This window comes from Aristolochia californica, unplaced genomic scaffold, assembly GCF_029961685.1.
Source record: "Aristolochia californica isolate CCGP_79_NKW_82.1479 unplaced genomic scaffold, dmAriCali1.0.hap1 SCAF_1, whole genome shotgun sequence".
Taxonomy (NCBI): domain Eukaryota; kingdom Viridiplantae; phylum Streptophyta; class Magnoliopsida; order Piperales; family Aristolochiaceae; genus Aristolochia; species Aristolochia californica.
In genome coordinates this window covers 8,329,147-8,354,346 of record NW_027181770.1, presented here as the reverse complement: position 1 = coordinate 8,354,346, position 25,200 = coordinate 8,329,147, and the positions used below count along the sequence as shown (strand labels likewise).

General features: G+C 36.9%; 2 protein-coding genes across 2 annotated transcripts; both read right to left on the bottom strand.

Moving 5' to 3' along the window:
• On the bottom strand, positions 1 to 1,070 carry LOC137944651 (calmodulin-like protein 3). The gene has a single exon (XM_068790360.1). It carries the CDS (start codon positions 1,023 to 1,025, stop codon positions 303 to 305), a length of 723 nt encoding a protein of 240 aa, XP_068646461.1. The 5' UTR covers positions 1,026 to 1,070; the 3' UTR covers positions 1 to 302.
• Positions 1,071 to 3,689: 2,619 nt separating this feature from the next.
• On the bottom strand, positions 3,690 to 16,653 carry LOC137958457 (uncharacterized). Its single transcript, XM_068805493.1, has 2 exons — positions 16,047 to 16,653; positions 3,690 to 3,978 (listed from the first exon to the last, which is right to left on the bottom strand). Exon 1 carries the CDS (start codon positions 16,543 to 16,545, stop codon positions 16,066 to 16,068), a length of 480 nt encoding a protein of 159 aa, XP_068661594.1. The 5' UTR covers positions 16,546 to 16,653; the 3' UTR covers positions 3,690 to 3,978; positions 16,047 to 16,065.
• Positions 16,654 to 25,200: the final 8,547 nt, after the last annotated feature.

Sequence of the window (25,200 nt, the reverse complement as noted above, 5' to 3'; positions counted from 1 at the left end):
AGAAAAAGCAAGAAACATCAAAATCTTCATCAATTGATCAATATTACAAAGTTGCAACACATTTTTTCATGAAATTCCACACGACATAAAAAACAACTTGTTGAAATCTTGATGAACGATGATTTTTTTTTCTTTTTGTTGTCCAAACCATTCAAATGTATTTTTCCCCTCATCGTTTACCATTTCTATCGTCTCTCTCATTTGGTTCAGTTCTGTTCCTTCAATCCGCTCCACTGTTGTTTGTTGTTCCCCAACTTGCCGGCCGGTCTCAAAGAAATTATATACAACCCCTCTCACCCCTCTCAAATGCCACTACTACTCAAAGCTGCGAATCCCCCACCTCTCATCATCTGCTTGAACTCCTTAAAGTTGACCATCCCGTCCCCGTCGACGTCCACCTTCCTTATCATCTTCTTACAGTCCTCCACGGTCCTCCCCTGCTTGAGCCCCAACGACGCCAGAACCGACCTCAACTCCTCCACCGTGATGAAACCGTCCCCGTTCTGGTCGAACACGTTGAAGGCCTCCCGCATATCCTCCTCCTCGTTCTTTTCGTCCATTATCGTCTGATACAAAGCGCCGAACTCGTCGATATCCACGCACCCGTCCCCGTTCACGTCGATCTTCTCGATCATGGTAATCAGGTCCTTGTCGGGTATATATATCCCCAGATTCCCCAGCGAGTCACTGAGTTCTTTCTTCGTGATTCGACCGTCGCCGTTGCGGTCGAACATCTGGAAGACCCGTCGGAGCTCCGCCGGATCCATGCGAGCCCAATTGTTAATCAACGCCGAAGCAGAAGCAGAAGAAGACAACAACTGCGCCTCAGAAGAAGAAGAAGAAGAAGAAGAAAGAAGGGCGGTATTATCAGGAGAGTCGGCTGTTTTGGCGAAGAACCGCGCGACGGGGTAGAGAGGAGTAAGAGTCTTGAGGAGAAACCGGAGGAGAAGAGAGTTAAGAAGGTTGTAAACGAGGAAAATCCTCTGGAAAACGGTTGACATTGGAGGGTTCTCTCTTTCTTTCATCTGTCGTTCGTTGCTGAAACTCTCTTGGAATTTTTTGGAGCCCCAACTCTTTCTCCATTTTCTTTTCCTGCCCACTCCCTTTCTTATTAAGGTTACCCTTTCCTCGCGGAAGCGCGTCGTTCTGCGCGTTTTTCTCTTTCCCGGGCCCACTCTTTGCAACCGTTGATCGCGGAAAAGAAAAGGCCAACACTCAAAAACCGAACCGATCCGACATGGAAAACGTGGAAGCCTTCGATTGGTGGCCGAACACTATTGCGCATGAGAGAGGCGATGGGGGAAATTCAAATGGACGTTCGGCTGCCGCAAGCGTCTGGTTGTGAGATGCACAGTAGACGCTAAGTTCAATTGATGGACTATATTCTAAATGACTAAGAGCACCTTTCATGCTCTTCTCAGGTTAAGGGATATAACTGAGAAGAGGAAAAAGAAAGAAACCATCCATTTGTAAGCGTTGAAATAAGCGAATAATATATGAAGCAGCATACGATAACTTACGTTTTAGTCTTTAAATTTATTACAAAACGCTAGAGACGATTTGATCGAGTCCAAAAAGGGAATCTCGGTTTCTGGGCAGCCAAAGACCAGCAAATTCAACTGATTCCTTCACATGACTCGAAAAGGGTTGACTTGCCTATTGGCGTCTCTAAACAGTCGTATAAATTAATGCAGCTTGCTGTCCATGCCTGCAACTTTTTAATAAACGGAGAAAAACCCTGATAACAATTATTGAATGAAAATAATAAATAATTTTCTGATAATTTCTATCCATCTATTCAGGGCCTCTCGTTTCTATCCCTTCTTTCAAAGGGGTCCCCCCTTCCTTTAAGATCTCTCTTTTACCAAAGACCCTTGCCCTTGATTTCAGTATAGTCAGCCTCCTGCAAAAATATTTTGCTCAGCCACCAAAAGCTAGGAAGAGAGGGATGAACGTCTGGATCTGTAAAGATAATTGGCATTGGGCTTTAAGAATTTAAAGAGTCGATGTCATTAAGGTCGTGCATCCAATTGAAATTTGAAGACAATAGAGTTGACGGGAATCAGACAGCTAGCTCGTTTATGAGCAACAAAGGTGGAGGATCTAATAATGCTGAAATTCTGCTTGCTGGGGGAGGGTCCCTGAAACTATTTCTGATGCCTTTCTTTTGTATTCTCCGTGTCGAATAGGATTCAGATGTCAATTATTAGCTCTTCAAATACAAAACTCAAATTTCAACGTTGCCCTGTAGACCTGGCTCGAAGCTCAAAGGGAGCACCAAACGCTGCTCGAAGCTCAAAGGGAGCACCAAACGCTGCTAAAATCTATTCATACTTGGGGGAAAACAAAAATCTGCAAAGGGCACTAACAGGCCTTTACTGTATTACAAATATTGTAGCCAAAATAACGGATAAGAACGCTAAGCATTACTTCAAAGTAAACAAACAGCAGAATTAGGGACTTCTAACAGGACCAAAGTCACATACATATATACAACTGAAATTATAGGAACTTATTTCAGACTGGAATTCAAAACAGAAAATATACTAAAATTCACTAGAAAAAATTAATAAGAATGTTGTTCCTAGAAAACAGCTAGGTCGACTAAGTAAAAATACAAAGTAAAACAATGGCCTGAATCAGAAAACAATAATGATAGTGAGCAGAAACACAAATATCAGTAAATTTTAAGAGAGAATAGTTTTTGAAGGGGATCTCCCATGTGTCACGGCCAGACAGTGGCTGAAAGTTGATAACAAAAACTAGAATCTCTTTTACTGGATAATATGCTCACAAATTAGCTATAACTTCTATTCAGTTAAGAGTTTATGACTCATCTCACCCACCCCTTTCACAACTGGCACCAAACAGCTGTTGCAGCCCATAAGGCCTTGGCCAAAGCAGAGGCTCACAACCTCCAAGCCTAAAAATATCAACTCCAACCCTTAGACCAAAGCATTCAAGAGCATCCTATCATATCCACTCTTTCTCTAAGATGCATTTCATCCTTGAGCTTGTCCTCAATAGAAGCTTTCAGAATATAAGAAAAGGGATAGAACCCACAGAACCCAACAGTGGATTGGAAAAAGGTGAATGGCTAGGTCTAGCTAATCTTACCTATAAAATCTTACCTAATCTTGAATGAAGTTGATTCACTCCAGTTTTTTTGTTCAACTACAACTACAACCTTCACCAAGAGCATCACATCTCTAGGCAGACCACAATGCGTACCTTCTCTGCCAACCATTTGCTCTGTCTGAAATCTCAAAATAACACCATCACTGCAGTCTATACCATATTCTACAATTCACTGCCTCTCCATCTGGACCTATCTCTCTTATATCTAAAGACAAGACATGAAGAGCCACAGCAGAGTATCCCTCTGGCTTTAGCATCAAAACTTCCCCCAACCTCTTTTTTTTCAGAAAATAATAGCTCATTCAAATGCTTCTTGCCAGAAGTGTTTTTGGGATGTTGACTACACACACTACACCCAATACCCCTGCTAAGACTTACACTAGAAACTCCCCATGTGGCTTTTGAATCAAAGGCCCAACCCACAACACTCCTAGTAAGAATGAGTGGTGAAGCCACAAAAAATCTCCGGTAATATTTTCAGAAAAGGACCAAGCCTTCAAACACGCAAAAGGATGAACAGAGAAACTTCAGTGAGAAGGTACAAACATATATTGTGAGAAAAATCCAGAAATGCCCCAAAATCTTTGAAGCTTTTTGGACTTAAAGATGGACACTTTCAAGAATCAGCCCGAGGTACAGACATATATTGTGAGAAAATTACAGAAATGCCCACAACAGTTGAAGCGTTTTGGACGCAAAGATGGATGGTGTCAAGAATCAGATCACAGCAACAAAACCAAACCCTGTTTTTTGTTTCATCTCAACTTCACAAAATTTCCATCTGCTCATTTGCCATAACGTCGGTGAAAACATCTTCTGTACTCCATCCATGGAGAATGTCTGTGTGTTGAAAGCAATACACAAAGGTTAGCAAACCCCTCATGAGATCTTGCTTGCTGTCTTAGAAAATCACAATGCCAGATAAATGCACCAGGAATGGCCATTCTGTAAATCTGAGTAATATAGATGAAAAGTAGCACATTAGGAATTCAATGCAACTACTGCTTGGCTAGCTTCATGTATACACTACCAGCACTCTTCACAGAGTGAAAAATGTTCAAAGATTTTTGCACCAACATTAAATTTTTTTTTATGGATGAATGGACCTTGATAAAATAACTAAACCACTGATCAGAATGGAAAGTGGAACAAGCTAATCATAGCTAAATATAGATGCAACAACCAGCTTTAGCTTTATTCAGACATCATCACATCCTTTGAAACCAGATTCGGAGATCCTCTGTAAGCTCAATGCCATCCCACTTCGTACATGAGTTTTGTATCCATGTCCAGTATGCTTTACTAAGGTGTGGCTTGAATCCTCTTGATCACAAGGCTGGAGAAAGTATATTTGCCAGAGATTTCCCCTATGTTTTTAGAATCATCAAGGACTGTCAAAATTATGATTAAATCCATAAATTTTATTTCAAGTTTATGACCTTTGAATCACAATTTGAGGCACACCCTAAGGAAGCTATTGATAATGAATTTCTCCTTTCCCTCCTTGAAAAGCAATTACATTAGAGGTGTTGGAGATGATTTTATGACCTAAAAGAGAGCTCTTTCGCGACATGCAATGTCAACTCCCACCATGCCTATCTGATTGACTTGGACAACAAAAGGGAAGAGTATTACAAACCCAAAGTTGCAAGCTTTGCAGTAAGAAAGAAGAGGCAATCATATCTTGCACAAAGGTATTCAAATCTGCTTCCCCCTCTCATCTTTTGAACTCCTATAGCAATCAACTGCAATTCCTTTAGGAAACTTGGTAAAAAATAATGGTTTTTCAGTGTTGCAGCTGTCCCCTACTGTTTGGGAGGAATAGAACATGAGGGTATTCAAGGGACATGATTGCACGATTGGAGGGATTATCGAGAAAACCATTCATCATATTCTTTGGTGGGCCATATTTGTTTGTGATCTTAGAATCAACATCACTGTCCCCTCCCAAGGTCGGATAGCTTAATCTCAACTTTATTATTAGCTTCAAAGGCTGCAAAGGGAGGTGATGTTTGCCCTACTCTCTTTAGTCATTGTGATACCCTACAGGCAGAATTGACTTTGCAATGCATTGAAAAAATTTGTGGGCACAGACATCTCTTTAATGCACAAACATTGATGCCCAATAACCTTGTTCATTCATTGGCCAGTAGTGCTCAACAACTTGGAGCCAGCTATCTAATGGACTGGACTTTTCTTTCTTTTTTTTTTTTTTTTTTTTTTTTTTGTGGTCCTAAGGTTATACGCTGCCTAGTAGTCTTGGAGATCTAGCAATTGAATCCTTCTTTGCTCGCTAGGAAACTTTCTCAAGAAACTCTATAGAAACTCTATATAAGGATCAAAACGAATGCCCTCCTTAACTTTATTCAAAAGATAAATGTCTCCCTATGTACTAAAACTGTAAGAAACCCATGTAAATAACCCCTAGTTGCATATAAGTAGCCAAAATGTTAAAAACAAATGAAGTCATAAGTTCACACTGATGTATCAGGTACAGTTTGCTGGACTTCTTCCTGAGGCATAAAACTCAAATTCACAAAGCCAAAGTTCAATGTAGTTTGAATACCATATTCCATATGTTCCTACAAAAATGGCTGCATTGAAAGAAGACCAAAAAACGTATCATTAACCAAACTAGGGCATTGAAGACTGGAGCCAAAACACCTTTTCAAAAAAAAGTCTGGAGCCATGACTCATTACATACCTATTATGTCTTTAGCACAAGACTGGAGCCAGGACAAACAAAAACAGCATACATGCATTTTTATACCTTCAGGAAAGAAAGTTCTGAGGATATCTTTGACATAAAGATTTTTTTCCATACACCCCATTTATTGGTTCAGCCTTTTAGCTAAAATATTCTAATCTCTAAAAGTTTAAAACCTCTCTTTAATCCAGCCACTGACTGCATTCTTCTGCTGTATTTTACTTTTCAATCTCAAATAAACCACATGAGTCTGATTTGAACATCAAGCTGAAATGCAGAGCAATAAATATATAATGCTGTTAAGTTAAACAAATTTTTATCATTTTAGGTGAATTAGCAAGGCAGAAGCCTCACCAGTAAATCTGCTATCATGTAAACTTCCTTTTCTGTCCACATTTGCAAAGACTTAGAATCTTACACAATGCAGATGTATTAGTGAAGCTTCAGCCTTGCTAATTCACCTGAAAATGACAAAGATAGCTAAGATTTCAATGGCCTTTAGCTCAAACATCACATGGGGGTTATTGGTGTGAGGTCTCAAGTTCGAGACACACTAAGGCATTCAACATTAAAGAAAATTAAAAAAAAAAGGGCTAAAATTTCATCTGTAAGATTCATTTCTTTAGGCAACAGAAGATTGCCTTTGCTTCTCACTCTATTTTTCCATTCATTACTTTTAATTAAAAAACCCATAAAGTAAAAAAAAAAATCCTATGATTTGGAAACATCTGAGATATGCTTTGAGTATGATTCTCGAAAAGAAGACAAGCGACTAAACCACTCCTGGGCATCATTTCCACAAAATTTCTTAAATGAGCATGCATATATTCCAAGGTGGTTGCAAGGTGGTTATCTATGTTAAATTTAAACACAAAGTGGGAAAAGAATGATGGGTTTTCATACAGAAACAATCTGTACAGAAAAATATCAATTTTTCTGTTTTCTCCTTCCCGTGTGGTGCCGCCAGATATGAAGATTCTAGGGAACAACCGAACAATCTAGTAGCAGAATGCCAGAACAGTAAGAGGAGAATTCCCACAAAAAAAAAAAAACTTACAAGTTTTGCTAGAATAGAAGATAACCATTGCAGCATACAAGACTATGACCTCCTATCAATTATAGTTTTTCTCCTTTGAGACAGTGAAACTAAGGGCATGATATAATTGTTAAAATACACATATGGAGGTATTTTGGTAATTTCCTGTAGTTGTAAGTTTCTCATAAGGGCTGGGGTAGGTTGGTCTTCATAACGGAATTCTATGTTTCAAATAAAAAAAATTCATTTAATTCTAAGTTGTAATTGAGAAGTTATGGGGGGTTTGACTCAAAAGTGGTTATTGGATGGTGTGAGAGTGCATCCCCTCCCCTGTGGCGGCATTGGGATACCTTTCGGAAAATTTTAGAAATTACCTCAATTGTATCTTATATTTGGTCTCACATTCCGAGATCTGCTAATTTGGTAGCAGATGTGCTTGTCAGGCAGGGAGCTACCCTACAATCACTGGTTGTAAGGGACTTACTCCATCAAATCTTATAATTTCTCTCGTTTTATTAATACATCTTTTTCAAAAAAAAAAAAGTTATGGGGGATTTTGTAATGAAGGGCAATTCTATCTTTTTGTACTAGATCTCACTTAAGTGATTTAATAAAAGGGAGAGGACTCGAATTCTGAGCCCCATCGCAGCTTATTTTGCTGCCTCCACTCTCTCTCTTCTCCTCTTCCCCTCTTCCTTCCTTTACTTTTCCATCTTAAATTTAAAGATCATAAATTTACAGAGTGATAGAATTTGATCTTGGGAGATTCTTCAACCAATTTCGTGTTCCCTCTACACTCTTTGGATTCTTACAGAAGGTTTCTTCAAGCAATTCTTCTCTGGTGGGGTAAAGGTCATATCTCCCTTTTTTTTTTTTTACCATAACAGTTTAGTTGATGGTTCCTACAGCTAATTAAGCAGTTTACAATGATTTCAATGCCCCTAGAGGGTTCCCTGTTGGTGTTTTGCTAAATCCTTCGCTGCACCCCTATCATGTGCCTATGTCATTGTCTCTTTATGCCTGCGTAAGCCCTTATTGCTGGTTTTTGTGATTTGATTTGTTGTTATTGTGGGTAAATTGAGGGCTGTTGGTGGTATTGTTTGGTTGGCATTCTTGTACTTGTGCCATAATTGAGTGTGGGGCCCACTCAGCATGCACAGGTTTCATTAAAAATATCATTTTGTCAACAATAATGGTATAGTTTGAGGATGCTAGAGGATTAAATGACTGATAGAAGCAAAAGAACTACTCCAATTAAGCCCTCTGAGAGTTTAGATATTAGGGATTCTCACCCTATTCAGATTACCCATGTGAAGTTGAATGGCAAAACAATGTAAATTGGTCCAGATTGATCCTTATGTTCCTAAAAGCAAAGAGAAGCCCAAGTACATTAGCGATGACCCTCCCAATCCCATAACTAAAAATTGGGGGGCAGAAGATAATTAAGTGATAACCTGATTGGTCAATAGTATGGAACCTAGGTTCAGTGATCAAATTTTGGTTTGTGGAACTTCAAAAGAAATATGGAATACACTTGCCTCTATCTTGTCGCAAGAGAGCAATCTGTCTAAGATACATGATTTGTATGTGATATATTTTAACATGCAAAGGGGTAATAAATCAGTTACTGATTATTTTACTGAGATGCAAGGTGTTTTGCAGCAGATCAATATTTTTCATCTCTTTACTACAAAATGCGGATGCAATTCTAAAGTAGAAAATCAGATTCACAACAACCCTTGAACAGGCATTTAATCATGTGATTCAAGCAAAAGGTGCAGTGGTTGGTAAAAATGGGAAGGATGCAGAAGTTGTTGATGCTATTGCTCTCAAACTCAATTCTTCTTTCCATAAATTTGAGGGTAGAGTACGTGGGAATAGTAGTAGAGGTTGAGGTAAAGACTCTTCTACTAGAGGATGTGGACTCAGTGATAGAGAGGACAAAAAGCGCATTCATTGTGGCAGAACCAACCATTTTTTAGATAAATGTTGGAAAAAGTTTGGACAGTCAAGATGAACAAATTCTACTATGACTGGAATGGACACCATTCCATACTGGCCCACAGAAAAGAAATTCAGCAACTACATTAGAGATTGGCTCAATTGACCTCCACACCTACCACCACTACTTCCAGACAACCAGATTCCTCCTCTACTGCAAGTGCCAATACACAAGCAATGAATGTGTCTCATTCTCCATCTTGGATCACTTATTCAGGAGCATCCACACATACGTCAAGCATGCCCTCTTTATTTCAGTCTATCACTCCTTCTCAGTCTTATTGTATTGTTACTTTAGCTTATGGGTTTACCTCCCCAATTCAGAGGGAGGGTACCGTTCACACTACTCCTAAGATGTCCCTCAACTCGGTTCTTTTTCTTCCTAACTTTCTTATAAATCTTTTGTTTGTTAGTGATATTACAAAATCTCTCAATTGCTTTGTAACATTTTCACCTACTTCTTGTGTTGTTCAATATTTGCAAACAAAGAAGACCATTGGTTCAAGACATGAGAAAAGTGGCCCTACTTTCTGGATGATGTGACCGTTCCAAAAGCAATTGCTCTTACAACTAAAGATTCTCCATACCTATGATATCTACAGTTGGGACTTCCCTCACTAGCTAAACTTTGTCAATATTTTCCTTCTTTGCAAAATAATCCTACATTTGAATGTGAATCGTGTCAATTTAGAAAACATTGTCGACCAAGTTTTCCTACCAATTCTAATCATAATGCTAGTCTTTGAATTAATCCATTCTAATGTATGGGGTCCATGCCGAATCTCCAGTTCTTTTGGTTTCAAGTACTTGGTTTCTTTCATAGATGATTTTAGCAAAGTTACATAGTGCATCTCCTCAGCGAGATATCCAATAATGTTTTTTTGAAATTTCACAATGAATTACAAATTCAATTTGGTGCCAATATTCATGTTTTTCATACAAACAATGGATTTGAATTTCTAAATCACAAGTTTACTTTTTTTTTTATCTACATGGTCTTACTCATCAAACCTCATGCATATATATCCCTTAGAAAAATGGGGTTGCTAAAAGGTAAAATAGGCACTAGCTTGAATTTGCTCGTACTATACTATCCAAATGAATATTCCCAAGTCTTCTTGAGGTGATGCAGTTTCAACTTCGTGTTTCTTAGTTAACTATATGCCATCATCCATCTTGCAAGGACATGTATCTATGCAAGTTTTAGAACCACATCGTAACATCTTTTATGTCCTTCCTCGAGTCTTTGATCTACATGTTTTGTTCATTTGTTTGGTAACTCTGTGGATAAATTATCTCCTCATTTTGTTATGTTTCTCTGGGTTATTCTCGTCATAAATAAGGGTATAAATGCTATGATCTTGTTAAGTGCAAGACATATGTTAAGGAATAGTCCCACATAGATTAGTGAAAACAAATATGTTGAGTTTATTAGTTGGGAAAGAAGTTTCTTAAGATGGTTAGTCATTTTGGGATAGGCCTTGGACCCAAATTTACATGGTCGCAGAGCAGGTACTCGTATGTGGGCCTCCAGCCAAATTATCCACATGTAAGAGTCCAGAGGGCCTACATGTGAAGGGGAGTGTTACGGAATAGTCCCACATAGATTAGTGAAAACAAATATGTTGAGTTTGTTAGTTAAGAAAGAGGTTTCTTAAGATGGTTAGTCATTTTGGGATAGACCTTGGATCCAACTATACAACATACATTCTTCAGATGTGACATTCTTTGAGCATACTCCATATTTTGTGTCATTTGATCACTCTCAACTAACTTCTAATCCATTTGTATATGATCCTTCACCCATAGCTATTATGGATGTTCCAAGTGCAAGTCCCTCAAAGCCACTACAAGTGTATAGCATGTAGTGTAACTCCACTCGCTCATGAGTTTCTAGTTCATGAGCCCCCTTCTGTTAACCAACCATCATCTTTTTTGCCTGCAAATCTTGTCTCCTTTGGTTTAGATCTGCCCATTGGACTTCGAAAAGGTTAACGGTCATATAATTTCACATCCTATATCTAAATATATGTTTTTTGATTCTTTGTCACCTCTCTACAAATCCTTTGCCTTGTTATTGTCTTTGTCTTCTATATCTAGTTCAATGCAAGATGTTATGACTTCACCAGAGTAGAAGTGAGCTATGGATGAGAAGATGGATGTTTTGGTTTCAAGGGGGACATGGGGTCTTTGTGATTCTCCTACATGGGCAGCTATTGTGGGTTGTCATTGGGTATACACCATTAGATATAAGACTAACGGAACTATTGAGAGATACAAGGCTCAGTACATTTGGTGTTCATGTGTTTGAGACTTTTTCTTCTGTTGTTAGACTAATATATGTTCACATTTTGATTTTTGTAGCAATGAATAAAGGCTAGGCATTGTTTAAACAGAATATTAAAAATGTCTTCTTCATGTATGGTGATTTAAAGGAAGAAGTCTATATGGAGTAACATCCTGGGTATGTTACTCGGGAGGGAGACAAGGAAAATGTGCAGATTAAAGAAGGTTATTTATGGACTTAACCAAAGTCTTAAAGCGTGGTTTGCGAAATTTAGCAATGTGATTATGAAGTTTGGATTCATAGGAGCCATTGTGACCATTCCATGTTTGTATTGTAAAAGCAGTTTGGGGTAGTTATTCTAATTGTATAAGTGGATGACCTTGTGTTATCAAGAAGTGACTCTGAAAATAATCAAGCAATTTAAAAAATATTTAGCAACACATTTTTAGACAAAGGACTTATGACAATTGAAATACTTTCTTGGTATTGAGGTGGCTCAGAGTACAGAAGGTATTGTTCCATCTTAGAGGAAATACATTTTAGATATGCTGCAAGAGTATAGTCTGTTGGGTGCATGTCCAATGGAGACTCCCATGGAAATTAATACTAGCCTTCATGATTCTCAAAGTCCTGAAATTAGAGATAAAACACAATATAAATGCCTAGTGGAGTAGTTAATTTATGCCACTGTTAGAAGACCAAATATATCTTTTGCAATGGGAGTGGTTAGTTAAATCATGGACAATCTGAGGAAAATAGACTTAGAAGTTGCTAATAGGATTCTGAAATATTTGAAAAGGTCTCCTGGAAAAGGTCTATTTTACTCTTCTCATGGGAAGATTGATATGTTGGGATACTAATGCAGATTATACAAGAAGTAAGATAGATATGAAGTCCACCACTAGGTATTGTTCCTTTGTTGGAGGTAATTTGGTAAGTTGGAAAAGTAAGAAACAAATAGTAGTGACAAGATCCAACGTAGAAGTAGAGTATACAGCAATGTTTCACACAGTAAGTGAACTTATGTCGGGGAAATTGGTATTTGTTGAGTTCACGTTTCACATTACTAAACCTATGGCTCTGAAGTGTCATAATCAATAGCCATCTTTATAGCTAGTAATCAAGTTTTCTATGAGAAGACTAAACACATTGAGGTAGACTACTATTTTATTAGGGATGTTGTTATACAAGTAAAAGTTGTCACTCCACTCCATATGTGAAGTCATTTGAACATCTTGGTGATGTATGGCATCCTGCCTCTTGGAAGAACTGAACATTTGGTGTTTTGTGACAAGCTAGGTCTGTTTGACATTTACTCCCTAGCTTGAGGGGGAGTGTTAAAATACTCATATAGGGGGTATTTTTGTCATTTCCTATAGTTATAAATTTCTCATAAGGGTTGGAATAGGTTGTTCTTCATAACAAAATTTTATGTTTCAATTTTCATGTAATTTTGAGTTGTATTTGAGAAGTTATGAGGAATTTTACCATGAGGGGCAATTCTGTCTTTTTGCACTAAATCCCACTTAAGTGGTTTAGCAAAAGGGAGAGGGCTTGAATTCTGAGACCTGACGTGCGCAGCTTATTCTGCTGCTGCTTCTCTCTCTTCTCCTCTTCTTTCCTTTACTTTTCGTTCTTCTTTAATTTCAATCTCATAACTTTACCATTTCAAAAAAAAAATCTCATAACTTTACAATTATTATTGTTATGCAACAGGAAAAAATAGCAAGGCTGGCACTACGCCAAAAAACCAAGAGACAGAAGGAAGAATCAGAATTACTATAAAAATATAAGTGACGCCTAGTCTACAATATGGTGATCCAGATATAATCTGTGAGAACAAGTTACTCAGATACCTCATGCCCTACAAGAGAGTCAATGAAGTGGTTGGCCTCTCTATGGTCATGCGCCAAGTCATACAAAGATATTCAAAGATATTCAAAGATATACAAAGATATACAAGAGAGTCAATGAAGTGGTTGGCCTCTCTATGGTCATGCGCCAAGTCATACAAAGATATTCAAAGATATTCAAAGATATACAAAGATATACAAGAGAGTCAATGAAGTGGTTGGCTTCTCTATGGTCATGCGCCAAGTCATACAAAGATATTAAAAGATATTCAAAGATATACATGACTCCTTAAAGTACTAGTGAAGCCTCCACAGGTAGGAGATTAGCCTTGCATCCTATCTGATGATGCCCTTAGACTTCCTCCACCATTAATAGACTGGGGACTGAAGCTCTAGACAGCTTCTTCCCTCGTAAGGGCACTCAAGCCAGAAATCTATACATCCTGCATAGCCCAACACTAACAAAACATACCAATCTGAACATCCCATGACCCACTATTTTTAATAACCCCAACAACTCCAGCATGCCTCTCCATACCATAGAGCTTCAACTAAAATTAATTTTTAAAAGAAAACAGGGAGGTGAGGTCCCAACTAAGGATCTTCCCTATTCTGACATCAAAAGATAACCCTACTATGCTCTCCATTGTTAACCAACCTGGTAAATGTTGCAGATCAGTTAATTTACAATTCTAGAAGGGGGAGAGTAAAGTAACTTAATAATTCTTCAAAAGTCATTCCGTTTCAGTCCTTCCAAATTGCTCATAATATGGCAGCTATAGTTAACTTTCTTTATCAGTCAACTAAAAAATGATTGAAGCATATCAAGTGGGAAAGCCAAAATCAAGATGAGTCTCAATATGACAAAGATGAATGGGATCAAAAGGTGGTCCACTGTTACTCAATTTCAAGACAGAACTTCTACTGGCTATTCTCAAGATGTTGAGCTCTTCCATTAAGCTGGTTCATTGCAAAGATGAGAAGTTTGTTATTTTATATTTCTTTTTGTCTTTGTTTTTGTTATTATAAATCTTATTCTGTATTAATAGAGTCTAAAGGGTTTGGCAAAACTCACATGCTTTTTCTCAAAGGAATTCATTTTTATTTGAGTTAGCAGGGATTTCAGAAAAGTAGTTGTTGTAATTCAGTCAAGTTTCTATATAAGGGTTGAGCAGGAGGAGGCTTTTTATCTTTTCCCAAATTGAAGACAGCAAACAATGATTGTTAAAAGTTTTATTGATCCATCTTTACAAAAAAAATGGGGGTCTATTAACAGGTAAGCTTAGATTGGATCTAAACACATAGAGGTCACAAATACCTTTGCCTATTTTGTTATGTGTCTCATGCATTAACAACCCTGTTTTTCACCCAAAGGAAACTCATGCATAAACTTCATCTTTGTTTGAATTAAAACTACCATATTCCAATCTTTTTTGCCTCAACATGGTCCTTTCCAAGACTTGACTCGCCCAAACAAGAGGGAACACAGGTTACTGAAATAACAGTAAAAGAAGCAAGAACACATATAAAAAGGTTTTCTCTGATTGTAAGCTTTTTCAGGACACAGAAGGCCCAACAAAATTTTAAAAATAAATAAATAAGTAAAATTTTAAAAAATAAATAAATAAGTAAATAGTAAGAACTTAAGATACAGATAGACTTATCTGGATACTGCATTCAGCTCCAACCTGACAAACTGTTATGGTCCTGGGTTAAGTACCTATGTCTTCCGCTCCTAACAGGCCGGTCTTTTGGGTAGTATTGGCTAGGTGCTTAACATTTGGTATCAGAGCGTGCTCCCACGTCGCGAGTTCGAGTCCCAGGGCACGCAAAGGCTGGATTAAAATTACTGGTAGGTTTGGAAGGGGAGACCTAGCGGAGGGGGCGACCTGGAGAACTGCGAAGGGGCACTAGGAGTAGGCCACCGGGTTGGGCCAGTGTCGCCGTCGTGGTCGTCGGCTCGCGAAGGTGGGGTGTGATGTTATGGTCTTGGGTTAAGTACCTATGTCTTCCGCTCCTAACAGGCCGGTCTTTTGGGTAGTATTGGCTAGGTGCTTAACACAAACTTCCCAACTCTATGACCATTTAAATGATAAATCAATGAGGAATACAAAATATATTACTTTTGACGGCATCGTACCTACTCAACTCGTATGGCTTGGATCAACATTAAATAGCAAAACATCTATTACTTTCTCCTTTCTAATCTTATACATTGAAGACTATCATGGAGAAACTCCCACTTACCAGTTTCAGTCCAAAAGATGGGCAAAGAGAAAGAGTTCTACATCAGCTAGAAGTTTCTGCATGTTAATGCTATCAAAATTGTTGGAACACATCTCAATTAAGCACAAGAGAACAATCTAAGAAACCATACTTCATGGGTTCCAATTTCCCAAGGAATAGGAGCAAAGTGGGAACAAAATTCTTTTTTTTTTCCTGAATGTTAAATTTCATTTTTCAAAAATACAGCAAATGTCATCCAGTCCTTTTTTTTTGGATAACATGGTCAAGCTGAAATCCTTATGACCAGCTTTTAATTACCTACAAAATTTTACGTAAAATTACAAATCCACTTCCACTACAGTCACCAATTCCTTATACAGTGGTTATCCTCCATTTACATAAATCCAGCTACAATGAAATCAAAAATAGTTTTTTATATGGAGCCTGTTGTTCTATTGGTCAAAATGACAAATGGAACTTTGAGATGTCCATTAATTCATGGGTAATATGCTGCGTACAAGAACTATTTATGAAGAAAGTGGAAACACAACTGACACAAAATAAAAAACAAATCAACATAATTCAACTCTCAAGTAAGCACTAAATCTCAGAAATTAACCAAGCAAAAAAAAAAAAAAAAAAACTATTCTAAAAAATCAATTCATCCGCATTAACAAAAATTAAATATCCAAACAGCTGCCCCATATTATGAGAAACTCCACCATTCATGGAACAGTTCAAGTTTATTCATTTGCAAGGAAAAGTAGAAAACAACCCCTTACTCCAGGGTATCCTTACCCAAAACAAAGCAATCCACTTAGGGGATATCCCAAGGCTTAGGCTCCGGAATAGCCACAACCATCCCTTCCAACTCCTTCCCCAGAACCACCTGACACCCCAACCTCGAATGCTTGTTCAAAACCCTATTTCTCGAATTCCTTTTTAACACATACTGCTCGTCATACGACGGAGGAGGAATCTTCTCTAGCCATTCCTCCGCAATGTTCACCTCGCATTCTGCCGAGCAGGCGTCGATTGCTTCTAAACGGTGCGAAGCCGGATCGATCAAGCCACAGTTTGTTAGCGCCTTCAGAAGGGTGTGACCCGAGAGACCGATTACTTCGCGTTTCTGACCATCGAGATCAACCGCGAAAAGCTTCACGATCCGATCCGAGACTTTAGCGGACGAGGAAGGAGACGAGGAAGAAGCAGAAGCGGCCGACCTGATAAATGTCTTGGATAGGATGGAGAGGCGAGGGAGTTGGGCCGAAAACTTTTGAAGAGAGGCGATCGCCATTGTGAGAAGTGCGTACTTCTTCCTGCTTAATGGAAGGGACTCAAGAGCTGCTTCGCCGGGAAGATGTGTGTTGCTGCGAAGACCAGTGGGTTTACTCGTAAAGGTCCTTTCTTAACATAGCTCATAATTGATTTCTTCAATAGGTGTATTGTTTAGATGGCTATTAGCCATTCAAACGGCTAGTCCAACAAGTTGTTTTAGAGTTTATGTTTCGTCTAGTATTGTTATGTGTTGGTTCATTTGGAAGGTCTAAAGGCATTCAAATGCTTATGGCATTGGGACTCACTCATCTAGGAAGATTTTCCTAATAATCCAACTTCACTTTAGGGTTCTCATTCAGTAAGATTTTCAATCTAGTTGTCTTTGGAGGGGCGTTCATTTTAAGATTTGTCAATTCTAAGATTTTATGTTCAAGATGGTAAACTTGCTAGATTTATAACTAAATCTAATCTCTAATAGAGGGATGTGCTTATCTACCAAGCATTGAACTCTTGAGTTTTACATGGGTATGTTCCAATACTCAATGATAGAGCTTAACCAAAATGACCAATTGCCTCATCCCTCAAGCAACTCATATGGTTCAATTCTGGAAGAAATTCAATGATGGTTATCACAATAAAGAAGCCAATTGATTTCTTTTTCCTAGTTTTCTCATTTGCTAAGGAGGTTGACCATTTTTTTTGTGTGCCAAGGTTTGATGCTCATGGGGCTTTCATACTTTGGTCCAAGGCATTTTATTCAATCATTCTAACTTATTTTGATCTTTGTGTTTTATAAGAATAAGAAAATATTCTTTAAAACTCAAGGGCTGAAGTGACAATTAATCATAATTTTATTTAACATTTAAGCTCAAGTCTAAGTTCTCATTTTAAGATTTCCAAGTTTTTACCTAGATCCAATATATTTTTATGAAGTTTTGCATAGATGTAACTATATTTGATTCAATATCTTCCACCATTTTGTGAGTGAGTCGATGTCTACTTGTCATTTGCATTTATAGGTAGGTTCAAATTGCATTAAGCATATTGAAACATCTCTGTAGAGCACAATAGTCACCTAAGTTATGGAAGTTTATGCTTATGATTCAATTCAAGAGTGAGAGTCAAAATTGTAGGGTTCGTGCAGAATAATTAAATCGTGAATTTCATAATATAACCATAATTGATAAGTTTTTCTATGAGATGAGATTCTCAAGATCTTGAATATAAGCCAAAACACAAGCCCATTTGGTTCCAAATCTAGTTATCCATGATATTCGCCTATAATGCTTATGAGCATCTTTTTGATTCACTAAACTATTTGGGTCACTAGATTTTATAAACAATGTGAAACTAAAAGACATGCTAATCCACTTTGCATGTACCAATCATTTTTAAGAATTCCTTTTTATACTAAGTTTGGCTTGTGTAGGCACGTGCATTTCTCATACCATAGGCAAATAACATCCTGAGTGACCAAGATTTTCTCTTCGTGCCCCTACATATGCTGTTAACACAGGATTATGTACATTGAAGGGGCATTTTCATAAATTCGCCTGTTTAAGGGTATTTTAGTAATTTTGACAAAAATGGTGAAATTTTTATCATAGGTTGTGTACCTAGCCCAAATCATGTGTAATTTAAGTTTGAAGCGGCATTTTATGTATTTTTAGACATGGGAATATTTTGTAATTTTGGTCAAATTTTTGAAAATGATGTCCTTAGCTCGAGAACATTAATATTTTTATGAAATAGGAATGTTTATAGAAACCCTTTTACATATATTTTTTGCAAAATAGAAAGTTGTCTAGAAATACAAGACCACAAACTTTGAATAGCCCAAGTTCCAAGTGACAAGCAACCATATGGTTTCTATAACCAATGACCTTTGAATGTTGTCACTCTTGTAACTGGTGACATTTGAATGTTGCAACTCTTGTAACTAATATCTCATGTTCTCCCTCCCTAATAAACTTGGGAAAACACTATTAAAAATGGATCAGAACTTAGAGAGCCCTTGAAAGGATCCTTGGAGAGGTTCTTGGGCTCTTGGAGATCAAAAATCAAAAGTTGGAAATTAGAAGGAAAAGGAGTAGCAACTTCAGGAAAAGAACCGAAGGCATCTTCCTAATTGATCTAAAGGCTCAAGTTTTATGTTGTTATAAGAAGTCTTTCCTACTAGAAATTGAACGACGTTCACTATCTACTAAATTAATGATTTGTAGTTTTCTTTTTCTTTTAAAACTTATTTTCTATTAGTTTGTTTTACATGTAATTGCATTACATCATCTACCACAATTTTCCACAAGTAAAGTTTTAGTATACCAGGACAAACCCATTAATCCTCCTATCTCTCCTCCTTAAGGTCCAATCTCCATGTCCAATCCAAGGTCTTCATCAGTTCTTTTGTGTAGTGGAAGGAAGAAGGAGAATCAAGAGAATAAGAAGCTACCTCATCAGAAATGGCACCCATAATCGTGTTCGATGAAGGATGATTTCATAAGTACCAAAACTGTCAAAGGGGCTTTGGAAACAAAGTCACACAAAAAATCAAGAGAACCATTGCCATATGAGCAGCCATGAAGGTGATAGTTCAGATTTTCAAAGTCATCCAACAACTAGCTAATTTCTAGTGCCCATCCATATGAGCCTGCTCCAACTCACAATAGGTTCTCTATTGACAAATCTAAACGAACCAGCCAATAATAGCTTTATAAAATTGGGAACCTAAAGGGTCAAATGTGGCACATCTGCTACATCGACAATAGTCGTGATTTCTATTTCCCAGGCAAGGCTAGCTACCTTCACCACAAAAATAAAAAAATTGGCTTTAGAACCATGAAGATGCTTCATATATGGGAACCACTATAATGAGACGTACAAGGCCAACTACTGGCCACCAATTTCCCATCTACATGGAATGGGAGCAAGATACAAACTAAATGGAATGTTCATCGAAGTTGATAAGTATGATCTGAAATAGGAAGACATGAAGCAGACCGTGAAGGTGCAATCTAGTTGGAAGCATCAAAGGAGAAACTCTCAAAAGATCATCAAACTCCAAGCCCTCGAGGATGAAAAACTTAGGGATCCTTAAGCATAACTCAAACACAGGTTCTTAAGGAGGATAAAGAGAAAGTCATGTTTGAATATGACCTCAAGAAACACTAGCAAAAAAGTTTCCAACTTCTCTCCTTCCACTGTGTACTCCACACAAGCAAAAAATGATTGAATAGGAAGCTCAACTAGCTCAAATACGGTAGAAGTTGGAAAGCTTTCGTAGCAATCAAACCTCTCCTCAACCTAGTACATCCCGAAAGAGTAGTTTTTCTTATGGAGATGAGAACCAGACTTTAGAAAAAACCTCTAGCAAGAAGAAGAAACTCTTCCCTTGTTTGCATAAGAAGTAGAAAAATTAGTGTGCAAAATCATTTTCGTAAATAAAATGGATGATCAAAGCAAGTACAGGTCTCCTTACCTTGTATGGATAGATAAAATGGCATACCCTTCAAAGTTTGAACATCCAAATTTTTTATCTTATGAAGGAAATATATCACCAAAGCAACATTTGTGTGATTCAAGACTTTGATCGGTGGGATAGCTAACAAATATGCATTATGGATTTGCTTCTTTGTAGGTACATTGATGGGGGCGGCTTTTGAATGGTTCAACATGTTCACATAATGAATTATAATAACTTAGACTATCTTTGAAGAAAAGTTCTTAAGCCACTTCTTTGTTGAAGAAGATCAAAATGAGTCAATAATAACTTTTACGACTTGGTGGAGGGAACTCTTTGCCCAATGCCCATAGGCACTTAAATCCAAGACTTTGGCATAAGTATGTTACAATAAGTGGTATCTAAGTTAAAATTAAAGATAACCATGACCAACATAAAGATGACGAAGAGTCTTACAAAAGCTACTATATGAGTAGAACAATCAATAAAAGAAAGAGAGAAAAAAATTAACAAGCAAGAGGATTTTGGTTCTAGGGGCAAAATGAAAAAGCAGTCTTATACGGTTGGAGTCAACAAAAGAGAAAATTCTAAGGAAGAAAAAAAACAAGAAGACCACACTCTCAAACAAATGTTGGAAGAAAGATTACTCCATTGACAAAATTGAGGAAGAATCTTTGCCAGTTGCTCAAAAATCTTGAAGAAGTAGGAAAGAAGAATAACCTGAAGTATTGTCTCATCTTCTAAAACTAGGTGGAAGAAATGATAAAAGGAGCAATCCAACTCAAATGATGATATGGCTTAATCAAAGTCAAAAGAATAGGTCATCATATAGACATGCAACCGTACATGGTGGTGTATTTTGGTCAAATATCAACAAAAACTCATGAAGAAAGATTATCCTTTAAAGGATGAAAAACAAAATTTGTTTTTACTCAAAAAAACCCAATAGGCAAAAGAACTTCAGTTTGAAAGGAATTCCAATTCAAACAATCAATCAGTCATTCCATCGAATTCGATGAGTTAAGAATAGTGCAAGGTTTAAGTCAGAATGTGTTCTTGATACACATACTAGTGGAGCAAGGCCGATGCTATAGTTCTTTCAATTCAAAATCCCAAGTGTGAAGCTAGAATTGATTATTCTCATCACAAGGGAAATGAATGCATGATCTTGTTTCTTTTTCTTTTCTTAAGAGAATGATTTCATAGGTTCAACTTATTAAGCTTCTAACAAAGAATTACAATAGAGTGGTTCATTTAATTAGTGCTCCTCAATGTGCCATAAAGTAGCGCCACCAATGCTCTTTGGAGGGGTTGATCATTGCTTTGATAAACCACCCAAATTGGTCAACGCCACTCTTACAAACAAGGGCCTCAAGCCTATCTCCCACTTTCCATTGTGCTTTTGATTTGACCTCTTAGGGCTTGTTGGAGCAATCGAGCATAAGGAATCGAAGCCGAAGATTGTTGGTATGAGAAAAGGATCCTACTCAAATAAACCATAGAGTTATGTCTGTGAAGGAAAGCCGTTTTAGCTAGAAAAAACCACCAAGATCCAAGCATGTGTTACTTGCTCACGAAAGCCATCAAGGTATGAGTAGATAAGTAAAAACACTTTAAGCTTGAATAAAACCATGAAAGGTTCAACCAGAAGTGTAACACAAGTTATACTTAAACCATAAAGGTTTGAGTAGTTACAAAGAAAATTGCCTTCAATTGATGAAAGCTAGTAAGTCCCAATCAAAGGTGGGTGTTAACTTCAGGATTCCATACTGTTAAGGTCTTCAACGTAGAGTGTAGGAGAGAAAAGGAAGGCAGGAGAGGAGGAGTGGAGTGAGGTGAATGAATGAATGTGAGAGAAAGAGAGGGAGAGAGAGATGAACACGTAGATGAGAGAAGAAAGGGGAGAATAAGGGTTGTGGAAGATACCTCAATCCTCCCTCTTAACCTTTATTTATATATGAAAAAGATACATAAATTACAAGTGTGCTCTTCACCTTAAGATTATTATACAATAATGCCACTCAAGCTTGTTTATGTCTTTTAACACTCCCCCTCAAGTTGGTGGTGAGAAAACATCATATAATCCCATATTTGTACATGCAGTGGAGAGAATTATGGAATTGACTGACTTTGTGAATATATCACCAAGTTGTCCATGAGTTGATACATGTTTGAGGCTTATTATTCCTCTTTGTAGCTTTTCTCTCACAAAATGACAATCCACCTCGATATACTTAGTTCTCTCATAAAACTTTGGGTTAGAGGCAATGTAGAACTTTTGACTCCTAAATTAAATAGTAAACGGGTAATCTAGTAAAAATTACTATTTCATTACCATTCTACTAAATAAATAATAAATAAAAATTAATTAAATAAATAAAATTAACACACCTAAATTAGTAAATCTTTTATTTCGTTTGTAGAGGTACAATGTACGGAAGGCCCACGGACTACCATTTATAAATTTGTAAAGACCTTTCTTTTTGAAAGTTTATGAACTAATTCCCAAAAACGTCCCTCTGTGCCTTAGCTCTTCTCATGATTGAAAACGCCATTAAAAAATGCAACAGAGACTTGACCATAAATTCAGAGCTTATGTAACTATGGGTGACACTAAGTAAAGCCGGTTTGCAAATAGTTCGAGTTGCTCTCGTTCAAATTTTGACTTGAATTTCCAAACTCGATTTGTTAGCTCGTAAACCGATTCATTAGGGTTGATTTTTGATGAAAATACCCTTCAGATGGTTGATAGTTGTTTTTATTTACTCAAACTTCAAAGACCATCCATAGTTCAACCCTTTTAGGTCCCTCAACACCTAATATTATTATTTGCCAATGGAATAAACACTATTTATGAATGTATTTGATCTTTCTTTTAGGTATATTAAGCTGGTTATTATATATTGGAATGTTCCATTGAAAAGTTTTGGGTTCCTCTGTAATAACTTGTCGTTCAATGGTATTAAGTTCATCACAATATTTTCTTTATTTATTTTTTAATTTTTTTTATAGTTTCAAATATAAGTTGAAGCTCAAACTCAGATTAAAATTTTTGGGCTCAATCTTGATTCCAATTTTAGGCTCAAGGTTAAGGTTGAGTTTGAGCTCGAGGTTAAAGTATTCATATAAAACCAAACTCGAACATATACAAGTTCAATTTTCATTTAGCTTAGTTCGGCTCAATACGACCGAAGTGATTTTGGGATATAGAAAGAACCATATACGGTCCTCGTTGTTAGAGATAGGGGTGGCTTCGAACCGAGCCGGCTCGCGAGTGGCTCAAGTTCGGCTTGGTACTGGCTCGGTTCGATTCGTTATCTATCGAGCTCGAGCACCGAAATTGGCTCGTTTATCTTAACGAGCCGAGCTCTACCGAAGCTAGGTTCGGTTCATTGGCTCGAGGTGAGTCGGATCGGTATCTGGATCGAGAGCAAGCGGGGGAGCGGGAGCTGGAACGAGAGCAAGGGGGGGAAAAATCTTCCTCCCCTCGTCACCGCCTCTACCGCCATCGCAGCTGTTCGTCGGCTGTCTCTACCGCCGTCGCAGCTGCTCGCCGGCCGCCTTTGTGGCCGTCTGTTCGATTTTTTCCTCTCCTCACAGTCACCTTTGTTTCCATCGCCGTCGCAATCGTCATCCCTCCCCGACGCCGTAACACCCTTCCCTCCGTGTCGTCTCGGCGGAAAACCAGAACCTAAGTTCAGGGGAGAAATTAGGGGAGAAATAATCTCCTCCCTCCCCCACGCGAAGATGATCTCGCACGGTAAAAAAAAAAAAAATTCCTCTTGAAAAAATTAAAAATAAAATTTATAGAAATAAGCTTCTATAAACTATTTCTGTCTCGTGTTTTTTTAAATATTTTTCTAATTGAAATTTTTTATTAAAAATCATATAATTTTCTAAGTAAGATTTTCGTACCAAGTTGGGGTAGAAAACTGTATAGAAATTTTTTGAATAAGTATTTAATAGTTGATGTTATAAGACTCTTAGCATGAAGCAAATTTCATCGCAATTTGGTGGTTGATATTTTATTTAATTAAATTTTTATCGATAAGTATAATAATATATTAGATTGATTATTAATTTTTATTTATTTCCCTATAAGAGGCAATAAAAGGTCCATTTAACTTTCCTACGAAAATTTTAAAATATTTCTTGTAATTTTCTAATAAGTCACTAATAGTAATAAAATTTTATTTAAAGGTTTTTTTTTGGGAATATGTATTATAGGAAAAATATTTTTAGTTGTTCCTAGAATATAAATTTTCATCTAGGGGTACTAAGGAGGCCATAATAAATTATGGCCAGATTCAAATATTACAAAACAAGCTAGACAACAATTGGAGTAAAAAAAATTAATATTGGTGCATTTTAATCCATTATTGAAATTCAATCCTGAACCTCCCCTATCATTATATTTTTTAAAAATGTATGCATAATTTTATATATAATTTATTTAAAGCCACCCCTACATGCGAGATCATAAACAAGGAAAAAAAAACTCTTTGTCCCTTCCTCATGGCTCTTAAAGAAATTGAAAAGATATTTTAGTAGAAATACGTTTCTAGAGACTATTAGTGGTTTTTTCAATAAATGTTGAAAATACATTTTTAGTAGAAATATAGGGACCATTAGTGCCTCATGTTTTTTCAAAATATTTTTCTAATTATAAATTCTTTTTAAAAAATCATATAATTTTCTAAGTAAGATTTTTTTGCCAAGATGGGTTAGAAAACCATATAGAAATTGAATAAGTATTTGACAGTTGATGATATAATACTTTGAGCATGATGCAATTTTTATAGCAATTTTGTGTTTGCCATTTTATGTGATTAAAAATTTATCGATAAGTATAATAATATATTAGATTAATTATTAATTTTTATTTATTTCCTTAGAAAAGGCAATAAGAGGTCCATTTAACTTTTCTAAGAAAAATTTAAAATATTTATTGTAATTTTCTAGTAAGTCTCTAATAGTAATAAGATTTTATTTATAGGATTTATAGTTTTTATTTGGGTGATTGTAAATTGATAGTGATATTTCATTTAATTTTGTTGTGTTTGAGTATTGTATGGGGTTTATTTATAATGTTATGCAGTGTATGGAGTGTTTATACTATTTTATGGAGTGTATAAATAATTTCAGAGAGTATTTATGGAATGTATAGATAATTTTATGGAGTAGGTATTATGTATATTGATTATGCCCAATTTTAAG